The sequence below is a fragment of the Nerophis ophidion genome, linkage group LG08 (genome assembly GCF_033978795.1).
Source record: "Nerophis ophidion isolate RoL-2023_Sa linkage group LG08, RoL_Noph_v1.0, whole genome shotgun sequence".
Classification (NCBI taxonomy): domain Eukaryota; kingdom Metazoa; phylum Chordata; class Actinopteri; order Syngnathiformes; family Syngnathidae; genus Nerophis; species Nerophis ophidion.
This window is the reverse complement of record NC_084618.1, coordinates 28930302-28942449: the sequence shown is the minus strand read 5'-3', so window position 1 is coordinate 28942449 and position 12148 is coordinate 28930302. Positions and strand designations below refer to the sequence as shown.

Here is a 12148-nt window from a genome sequence, read left to right as displayed (position 1 = left end):
TGAAAAATGGAAAAAGATGAGGGGAAAAAAAATATAAAATATATATTTTTTGCTTTAATATGGTTTCTGTTGGAGTACAAACATGACACAAACCTCCCTAATTGTTATAAAGCACAGTATTTACATTAAACATGCTTCACTGATTCGAGTATTTGGCAAGCGCCGTTTTTGAACTCACCACTTCTTTTTCTGTCTCATTTTGTCCACCAAACTTTCAACGTTGTGCATGAATGCTCAAAGGTGAGTTTTGTTGATGTTATTGACTAGTGCGGACTGTGGAGTGCTAATCGGACATATCTGGTCACTGCAAGCTAATCGATGCTAACATGCTATTTAGGCCAGTGGTCCCCAACCTTTGTGTAGCTTGAAAATTTTTCCCACGGAGATTTTAATTTTTAATTTTTTCATGAAGAAATACAATCATGTGTGCTTACGGACTGTATCCCTGCAGACTATATTGATATATAATGTATATATTGTGGTTTTTTATGTTGATTTAATAATCCATCCATCCATTTTCTACCGCTTATTCCCTTTTGGGGTTGCGGGGGGGTGCTGCCGCCTATCTCAGCTATAATCGGGCGGAAGGCGGGGTACACCCTGGACAAGTCACCACCTGATCGCAGGGCCAACACAGATAGACAGACAACATTCACACTCACATTCACACACTAGGGCCAAATTTAGTGTTGCCAATCAACCTGTTGATTTAATAATAAAAAATAAAATAAAAATAAGAATATAGTTTCTTGTGCGGCCCGGTACCAATCGGTCCCGGGCCGCGGCCCGGTAGTTGGGGACCACTGATTTAGGTTACCTATATGTACATATTGCATCATTATGCCTCATTTGTAGGTACATTTGAGCTCATTTAATTTTCTTTAAGTCCTCTTAATTCAATTTATATCTCATGACACACTATCAGAATGTAATATGGCTTTTAATTTTTTGCAGCTCCAGACAGATTTGTTTTTGTATTTTTGGACCACTATGGCTCTTTTAACATTTTAGGTTGCTGACCCCTGTCCTATGTCACGGGATGTGGGCATGGCATGAAGCCAAACTTTGATCTGGTGGCTCGCCATAAAATTCTAAACAACAAAAAACTTGATTAATTTGGCTTGACCAATTTAGATCTTGATTATAATCGGTACTAATGACGATGATGACACATGGGTCAGTACATATCCATACCCACACATTAAACTGATGGTCTATGATAAAAGGCAAATATATTTTGCCCATGCTACAGGATTTGGGCGTGGCATGGTGACAATTTTTGATGTGATGTTTGGCCACAAAACTCTAGAGCAGGGGTTAGGGGTCACCAATGCGGTGCCCGTACGGACCAGATGAGTAGCCCGCTGGCCTGTTCTAAAAATAGCTCAAATAGCAGTACTTACCAGTGACCTGCCTCTATTTTTTTAAATTGTATTTATTTATTAGCAAGCTGGTCTCGCTTTGCTGGACATTTCTAATTCTAAGAGAGACAAAACTCATAGAATTTGAAAATCCAAGAAAATATTTTAAAGCCTTGGTCTTCACTTGTTTAAATAAATTCATTTATTTTTTTTACTTTGCTTCTTATAACTTTCAGAAAGACAATTTTAGAGAAAAAATACAACCTTAAAAACGACTTTTGGATTTTTAAACACATATACCTTTTTTACCTTTTAAATTCCTTCCTCTTCTTTCCTGACAATTTCAATCAATGTTCAAGTACTATTTTTTAAATGTAAAGAATAATAAATATATTTTAATTTAATTCGTAATTTTAGCTTCTGTTTTTTCGACAAAGAATATTTGGGAAATATTTCTTCAAACTTATGATTAAAATTAAAAAATATATATTCTGGCAAATCTAGAAAATCTGTAGAAATCAAATGTAATCTTTTTTCAAAGTCTTTTGAATTTCTTTTAAAATTTTTGTTCTGGAAAATCTAGAAGAAATAATGAATTGTCTTTGTTAGAAATATAGCTTGGTCCAATTTGTTATATATTATAACAAAGTGCAGATTGGATTTTAACCTATATAAAACATGTCATCAAAATTGTAAAGTTAATCTTAATCAGGAAAAATTACTATTGATGTTCCAATATACTTTTTTTTTTTTCAAAACAATTTGAATTAGCTAGTTTTTCTGTTCATTTTTTCGGTTGAATTTTGAATTTTAAAGAGTCTAAATTGAAGATAAACTACCGGTATGTTTCAAAATTAAATGTAAATTTTTTTTGTGTTTTCTCCTCTTTTAAACCGTTTAATTAAGTTTTTTTTTTCATCATTTATTCTCCACAAAAAACCTTCTGTAAAATGAAAAAAAAAAAAAGTACAACGGAATGACAGACATACCCATTTTTTATATATATATAGATTTATTTATTAAAGGTAAATTGAGCAAATTGGCTATTTCTGGCAATTTATTTAAGTGTGTATCAAACTGGTAGCCCTTCGCATGAATCAGTACCCAAGAAGTAGCTCTTGGTTTCAAAAAGGTTGGTGACCCCTGCTCTAGACGTTAATAACTCGGCTCCACAAGTTCAGATTCAGATCATAATTGGTACAAATGATGAGGATGATGACACCCTGAAGTCCAGGATTGGTCATTAATTATTTTGTACCTATTCATAGTGGGCGGAGCCTGGCAGTAAAAACTGCTCCTCGCCATCATCAATTAAACTGTTATTGCACCATTTTATATCAGTGATACTCAATTATTTTATGTTATGCCCCAGAAAGAAAAAAAAAAAAAGTTTGTCCCAACCCCTACCGCAACTATAAATTGTATCAATTGTTCTATAGATTTACATTGTATCCTTAAAGAAAAAAAGATCAACCTACAACAAAGAATGACTTTATTAAGATTGTTTTTTTAGAGCTAGACAAACATTATTGATCCACAAGGGAAATTTTTCCACACAGTAGCTCAGTTACAAAGGATGGAAAGGATAATGCAGGTATAAAGTAGGCAAAAAAATGTACCATAGTAGTAATATAAAATGTAACATATATGGAGGGGTACTTGACACATGCTAACTGTTAGCATGCTAACTTCAACATTAGTTATTTTTACAGGGTCATAGAACTTGTTACTTGCCATATGCTAGCTGTTAGCATGCTAACTTTCTTAGCCAATTTAGCAGATTTTAAGATTGTTTTTTTAGACTTAGACAAACATTATTGATCCACAAGGGAAATGTTTCCACACAGTAGCTCAGTTACAAAGGATGGAAAGGGTAGGGATGGAAAGGATAATGCAGGTATAAAGTAGGCAAAAAATGTACCATAGTAGCAATATAAAATGTAACATATATGGAGGGGTACTTGACACATGCTGTTTGCATGCTAACTTTGTTAGTTATTTTTACAGGGTTATACAGCTTGTTACTTGCCATATGCTCGCTGTTAGCATGCTAACTTTCTTAGCCAATTTTGCAGCCGTGCACCTCAGTTAGACAACCTGGTACTGTATCATAAATGCTATAAATAAATAAATACTCACACGCAAATTGAAGGTATTTATTGAACAAATGGTCACTGAGTAGATGACAGGCAAAAGGTTTGTGGCGTCGATTTCATGTTCAGAATTGTTCATTCCACTAAATACTGTACTTTCTAACAGGGTGTGTTCATAAAGGCAATAGAACAATCTTGTTGTTTAAACAGCCATGCGGAAAAAAAGTGAGGTATTTTCAGCTTGCTTTAATGTCTACAACAGATTTACAAAATAAAAAGGAAACATTTCACATATTTGCATTTTTTATTTTTTTTTAAACAAATGTAATAGAATAGCACCTGATACAGTACATGGTTGATTATCATAGAGAGAAACAGAGGGGAAAAAAAGCCCAACTATGAAGAAAAAAATAAAATAAAAAAATAAAAGCCAATTATTGTTACAACTTTGTTCTCTCTGGAGCACCAAATGTACACATAAAAATGATAAACTCCAAGACAAGTTGGGCAAACTGATGTATAAAGATATTAACGCGGTTTCTTGTCGCTCAGTTTGCAAATATTAAATAACATTAAAATAGCCAGGGGGTGGGGGTCCACTGTATACAGCAAGGTTTCACAATAATACACACTGGTGTCCAGTTCAAACAAATACATATTCTTATGACGCTGTGTCTCCAAAACATCCGTACTTGGGGCGCTTGTGAAAAAAATAAAACAATTAAAACCCTGTGTTTTATACTGGATTTACAAAAGAAAACACTTTCATCCCTCAAATAAAAGATTTCTGCAAATGCATTTTTAATAACCAATATAAAAACATGACATGATCTTTATGGAAGCTATGGCAATATATATATATATATCTAAATATATATATATATATATATGACTTTTTTTTTTTTTTTAATAATACATTTTTAAATTAATCCAAGCGAGCCTGCACTATAAACATTCTAGCAGAGTGGTGTAATTACAGCATTATGATTAGCACCTTAAATAGTTGTTTATTTGAGTTAAAGTTAAAGTAACAATGATTGTCACGTCGGCCACAGAGCTGATTTTAGGCCGGGCTCTGGTGTCCTTCGCTGATATTGACGTTCCATCCTCAGCACGGTAAAAGGATGGCAGACATCCCCCCAAAAACGATTTAAAAAAAGCTAGTCGAGAGCTTGATTTTTGAATTTGCTATGTCTTTTTCCCATCAGTGGCATCTGGTTAAAAATGCATCTGTAATACGCTTATTTTACTGCATGGCATGTCACAGAGTTTCACGATGGGTGCTCGTTAGTAGGGGTGTGGATGTTTGGATACCTAACGATTCGATTCAGAATCGATTCTTGATTTATCACGCAATATATTATGTGGTCAAATAAATTATATTGAAACTATTTCAAAACAGGTTACAGTTAAATAAGCACCTTTCTGGTTGCACGGAGAAGGCCTGAAAACATATATTTTTTAAATTGAGTCTTATAAAAAAAATAAAAATACAAAAAAAAGTTTTTAAATCGATTTTTTAAAATTATGAATAAGAATCACGATTTGGATGTAAATATACCGTATTTCCTTGAATAGCCGCCGGGGCGCTAATTAATTTAAAACCTCTTCTCACTTCTGTGCTTATTCAAGGCATGCCGTAAAAGTAAGCAGGCGCTAATAATTTTTAAACTTCTTCTCACCCCTGCGCTTACCAATGGCATGCAGTAAAAAATTGAGTGTGATAAAAAAAATAAAAATTCTTCTGCGGCCGCGGCCCGGTAGTTGGGGACCACTGTTCTACAACATATCATCGCGCCCACCTTTACACCTTTGTCGGTAGGACACATGCATTTCGCTGCTTCTCATACGAGATTGCAATGCATACTTGGTCAACATCCATACCGTTTACACTGATGGTTGTGATATAAACAACTTTAACACTCTTACTAATATGCGCCACACTCTGTGAACCCACACCAAACAAGAATAAACATTTCTGGAGAACATTGGCTCTGTAACACATTAATATAATTATAAACGCAACATAAGAATTACCCAGAATTCCAATGCATCCATGACTCTTGGCTATATTATACACCCGCTAGCATCCCCCCGTGCGTTGGTTGAGGTGGGCGTGGTTGGGGGCGCGTGTATAATAGAGCCAAGAGTCATGGATGCATTGGAATTCTGGGTAATTCTTATGTTGCGTTTATAATTATACTAATGTGTTACAGAGCCAATGTTCTCCAGAAAAAAAAAAGATTACTCCCTATATGTGTATATATACATATAAGTATCTGTATATATTTATTTTATTTTATTTCTGTTCATTATTATTATCAATGTATTATCTATTTTTTGCTGATTTAATTGATGTGTAGATACTACCTTGTTTTTGTTATCTCTGTTTCTTTTTCTTTTTTGGGGGGGGAGGGGTGGGTGGTAAACAAAAATACATTTGACATCTAGGGCAGACAACGGCTATGTGATGTATGTGAATATGATTTAATGGATGGAAATGTCTGATGCTGGATGTCAATAAAAATTAAATGAAATTATGTTGCGTTTATAATGTGTTACGGAGCCAATCTTCTCCCGAAATGTGTTTGGTGTGGGTTCACAGAGTGTGGCGCATATTAGTAAGAGTGTTAAAGTTGTTTTATATCACAACCATCAGTGTGATCTGTATGGCTGTGGAAAAAGACCCCTGGTTTACACATAGTATAAGCCAAAAAAAAACAAAAAAACTCTCTGCCATTTTGTAAATGACGGCACGAATTTGACCCGGCGGTAAAAGTAAGCATGCGATTATAAATTTGGAGAGCGAGTTTTACCCGGCAGTAATTCAAGGCAGGCGCATATTACATGCCCGGCGGCTATTCAAAGAAATACGGTATTCTTTTTAGCACCACGAGTAGTTTATGATGACACTTCTCTCCCTACCGGAGCACTAATAAATACAGATGCTTCTGATCAGATTGAATAATAATAAAAATACAATAAAACATGTGAGTAAAATCCAAAAGGAGATCAGCACCAAAGGCAAATAAAAAAATTAATTTAAGTGTAGACTTATCTTTTCATTTTCTATTGCACTTGAAGATGATTTCTTTACATTGATAATAAGCATACTTATGTACATTTAACTGGTTTCCATTATTATTACTATATTTTAGAATGCATTTCCTGCTATTTTGCCAAAATAAAATACATCACATGGTATACAGACCGTATACAAAAATAAGTTCTTATGAGAACGTCCTTCTTCGCTGGTCAATGTTCCACAGCTGGGAGAAGCAATTGGCCTGTTGGGAGGAATTTAGTGCAAGAACTCCCCCCCGCTACTCCTCTGCTCGCCGGTCTCCCGCTGGCCGACACCCCCTCTCCTGTATCTGCAGTCCAATGAGAGGTTGGCACGAGCTGCTCGGAGGGCGGGGGGGTGTGGCTCGGGCGTGCGTCGCATGGCGGCGACCCACCCTCTCTTATTTTGAAGGACTGCAGCAGCCCCTTACAGGAAGCATACAGGACCTATCTCCAGGTGGTAGTGTGAGCCGGGGGTGGTCTTGGGGAGGTTGACGATGTCCGTCACGGGGAGCAAGGAAGGGTCCAAGGAGTGGAAGACAAAATGGGCCTGGTGCCAGCGGCCATCTTTCATCTGCCATCCAAACACAATGGGTGTCATTGTATGCGACCAAGAGTCTGATTTACTAAGATCCAAATGTGTGTGCAAAAAACTAAATAGTGTGTGATGTACTAAGACTGTGTGTGCAATTGAAAAGTGGTGTAACTGAGAATTTTACCACGGAGACAGGATCATTTTCTGCACATTCATGTTCTGGTGCTCATACCTGTGTGTGATGTGTGGAACCAGCATCTAGAATCTGTAACACCTTTTCTGAATCACATTCTAGACAACAGAAACATATGCACAGTTTGCACACTGATGCTTAATTCTGTGCGTGACTTTTCCTACCCCATGCCTCTTACTTAGTTTTAAATGCCTGACAGCATAAATGCTAAACCTCCGCATCACGATTTTGCACTTCGAAGTGTGCCCAGCACACAGTTTCTGTTTAAGACCCAGTGGTGCAAATAAACTACCACAAAAAGTCAACACAATCTGCTCACTGAACTTTGTGTGTATTAATTAAAAATTACAGCCATTTACATCTCATGCAATGCATGCTGGGAAAAATGCAAAACACTCTCCATACGTATGGGCGTTGATCCGCGGATGTCATGGCTTGTGCAGCCCTTTGAGACACTTGTGATTTGGGGCTATATAAATAAACATTGATTGATTGATTGATTATTTGACGTATCCATGTTTGCCGCTTTTGAACAGTTTGATATTTCTAACTGATGACAAAACTTTAAGGAGGTTGTCACAGAAGTAAACAAGGGAGGAGTTGCACATACTCTCAATATCCAATTGTACAACTTTTTTAACATTTTATATATATATTAGGGCTGGGCAACGATTAAAATTTTAAGTTAATCGCACTACTTCTCCAATTAATCGCGGTTAACTGCATTGTATACGCAAAGCCCAATAATGAATTCAAAAGTAGTGTGTAGTGCACCTTTATTGGAATATTCTCCCACATGAACAAAAACGCCAAAACATTTGTTGTGCAAACACAATTTAAACCAGTCCTTGTTAAACAGTAGCATTTAAATAGCATATTTTATGAAAATCAACTCAAAAAATGTAAAAACAAACATTTAAGCTTATTGCCACTGCCAGGGTATTTAAGTTATCCTGTTTGTTATGGAAAATAAATATAATCTACATACAAATCTCTGAGCCACAATCATAACATCTGAACAGGCAATTTCTGAGGTAACAGCAGAAACTTTTTTTTATCAGGGATCTTATGTTTAAAAAACCTACATTATAGGTAGTGGGCTGTTTTAGGGAATTTTTGATCAAATTATCCGTAGTAGCAATATTAATAATGTTGTGTTTATTCTGCGTAGTGCACTTAAAATAATTATGACCATATCTAGGAATTGATATGATGGGAATTTTCCGATTGTTTGCTTGGTGCTTTGATAAACTGAACGCATATACATGGTACTATATTGTGATATTATGAGCCAGGGAAAAAAGAACTACCCTACCCAGCATGCAACAGGAGTGACGAGCATGCGCGGTAGCCCGGTATAGGTTGTGTCGCCATGACGGCATCTTGTATGTTGTGATATGCACGCTCTGAAAGCAAACGTTAAGAACTCAGCCAACACTCCTCGTCTGCATTATTCATAAATAGACAGACAACACATATACTCCGCTGCTTCACAGGCCGCTGGATGTAGCCGGCAAAGTATTCCCATGCTAGCTAGCCGGTCTAGCAAGCACACATCATTCAGTCCAAAACGGCCCGATCTATCCACATTCAGAATTGTCTGGCGGTCGTAAGTGATCCCGGAGTGACCACGCTGTAAGCCAGCCATGAAATTTGCAGAATTGTCCGGTATTTTTGCCAAATGTTCCATCTTTACCAAGAGCCCCTTGACGCCGAAGAACATCCGGGCGACGCCATCTTGTTAAGAAACGGCGTTAACAAAATAAAAGCATATAAACAACATACGCAAATGTGCGATAAAATAATTGTCGGCGTTAATAGATTGATGAGTTAACTCATAATTAACGCGTTAATTTGCCCACCCCTAATATATATATATATATATATATATATATATATATCCATCCATCCATTTTCTACCGCTTATTCCCTTTCGGGGTCGCTGGCGCCTATCTCAGCTACAATCGGGCGGAAGGCAGGGTACACCCTGGACAATACATATATATACAGTACATATATATACAGTACATATACACACACACACACACACACGCATACATGCATGTATATATATATATATATATATATATATATATATATATATATATATATATACACATACATACATACATACATATACACACACACACACATATATAAACATAAATGTGTATATATGTATACACACACATATACGGAGCAGACGCCAGCGGTGTGATCGGAAACGCGGATGCCGAGCGGGGCTTAAAACAAAGCAGAAGGCTAATCCCCACAGAACACCACTTCCCTCCATCCTGAAGACGGATTTAGATGAAAGATGCGAGACTACTGGTCTGGGTAAGGAGTCTGTTAAATTAGAACAAGTTTTTTCTGCTTTGAGTGTTTCAGAGTTGGACATGTGTTTTACTGAGGTGGCTAACTATGATGCGTGCAGTTTATCAAAGCAACAAACAAACAATCGGAAAATCCCCGTTACTGAGGTGGCTAACCATGATGCGTGCAGTTTATCAAAGCAACAATCAAACAATCGGAACATTCCCGTCGTATCAATTCCTAGATATGGTCGTAATTATACTGAACGCACAGGGCATAATAAACACAACATTATTAATATTGCTACTACGGATAATTTGATCAAAAATTCCCTAAAACAGCCCACTACCTATAATATAGGTTTTTTAAACATAAGATAATTGTCTCCCAAAACGTTGTTAGTTAATGATATTATCAGAGACAACAATCTTAACGTCATCGGTCTCAGTGAAACCTGGCTTAAACCAAATGACTTTTTTGCGCTAAATGAGGCATGTCCTCCTAACTTTACACATGCGCATATTGCCCGTCCGCTTAAAAGGGGTGGGGGGGTCACACTAATATACAACGAAAACTTTAACCTTAGTCCTAACATAAATAATAAATATAAATCGTTTGAGGTGCTTACTATGAGGTCTGTCACACCGCTGCCTCTACACCTGGCTGTTATCTACCGCCCCCCAGGGCCCTATTCGGACTTTATCAATGAATTCTCAGAGTTCGTTGCTGATCTAGTGACACACGCCGATAATATAATCATAATGGGGGACATTAATATCCATATGAATACCCCATCGGACCCACCGTGCGTAGCGCTCCAGACTATAATTGATGGCTGTGGTCTCACACAAATAATAAATGAACCCACGCATCGCAACGGTAATATGATAGACCTAGTGCTTGTCAGGGGTATCACCGCTTCCAAAGTTACGATACTCCCGTATACTAAAGTATTGTCCGATCATTACCTTATAAAATTCGAGGTTCAGACGCATGTTCGTCAAACTAATAATAATAATAACTGCTATAGCAGCCGCAACATTAATACGGCCACAACGACAACTCTTGCTGACCTACTGCCCTCGGTAATGGCACCATTCCCAAAATATGTGGGCTCTATTGATAACATCACTAACAACTTTAACGACGCCCTGCGCGAAACCATTGATAACATAGCACCGCTAAAATTAAAAAAGGCTCCAAAAAAGCGCACCCCGTGGTTTACAGAAGAAACTAGAGCTCAGAAATTATTATGCAGAAAGCTGGAACGCAAATGGCGCACGACTAAACTTGAGGTGCACCATCAAGCATGGAGTGATGGTTTAATAACTTATAAACGCATGCTTACCTTAGCTAAAGCTAATTATTACTCAAATCTCATCCACCGTAATAAAAACGATCCTAAATTTTTGTTTAGTACGGTAGCATCGCTAACCCAACAAGGGACTCCTTCCAGTAGCTCCACCCACTCAGCTGATGACTTTATGCAATTCTTTAGTAAGAAAATTGAAGTCATTAGAAAGGAGATTAAAGACAATGCGTCCCAGCTACAACGGGGTTCTATTAACACTGACACGATTGTATATACGGCGGATACTGCCCTCCAAAATAGTTTCTCTCGTTTTGAGGAAATAACATTAGAGGAATTGTTACAACGTGTAAATGGAATAAAACAAACAACATGTTTACTTGACCCTCTTCCTGGGAAACTGATCAAGGAACTCTTTGTATTATTAGGTCCATCAGTGCTAAATATTATAAACTTATCACTTTCCTCGGGCACTGTTCCCCTAGCATTCAAAAAAGCGGTTATTCATCCTCTTCTTAAAAGACCTAACCTCGATCCTGACCTCATGGTAAACTACCGACCGGTGTCTCACCTTCCTTTTATTTCAAAAATCCTCGAAAAAATTGTTGCGGAGCAGTTAAATGAACACTTAGCGTCTAACAATCTATGTGAAACCTTTCAATCCGGTTTCAGGGCAAATCACTCGACGGAGACAGCCCTCGCAAAAATGACTAATGATCTATTGCTAACGATGGATTCTGATGCGTCATCTATGTTGCTGCTCCTCGATCTTAGCGCTGCTTTCGATACTGTCGATCATAATATTTTATTAGAACGTATCAAAACACGAATTGGTATGTCAGACTTAGCCCTGTCTTGGTTTAACTCTTATCTTACTGATAGGATGCAGTGTGTCTCCCATAACAATGTGACCTCGGACTACGTTAAGGTAACGTGTGGAGTTCCCCAGGGTTCGGTCCTTGGCCCTGCACTCTTCAGCATCTACATGCTGCCGCTAGGTGACATCATACGCAAATACGGTGTTAGCTTTCACTGTTATGCTGATGACACCAAACTCTACATGCCCCTAAAGCTGACCAACATGCCGGATTGTAGTCAGCTGGAGGCGTGTCTTAATGAAATTAAACAATGGATGTCCGCTAACTTTTTGCAACTCAACGCCAAAAAAACGGAAATGCTGATTATCGGTCCTGCTAGACACCGAACTCTATTTAATAATACAACTCTAACATTTGACAACCAAACAATTAAACAAGGCGACACGGTAAAGAATCTGGGTAT

The 12148-nt window shown here is 37.4% G+C and overlaps 1 protein-coding gene across 1 annotated transcript in view; it reads right to left on the bottom strand.

The window, feature by feature from the left end:
• Positions 1 to 3503: 3503 nt before the first annotated feature.
• Positions 3504 to 12148, bottom strand: part of LOC133557610 (collagen alpha-1(XXVII) chain B-like) — a 165177-nt gene continuing 156532 nt past the window's right edge. Inside the window, exon 61 of the mRNA XM_061908192.1 lies at positions 3504 to 7091. Coding sequence (XP_061764176.1) covers positions 6945 to 7091 — 147 coding nt within the window. The 3' untranslated portion in view covers positions 3504 to 6944. The remainder of the gene's footprint in view (positions 7092 to 12148) is intronic.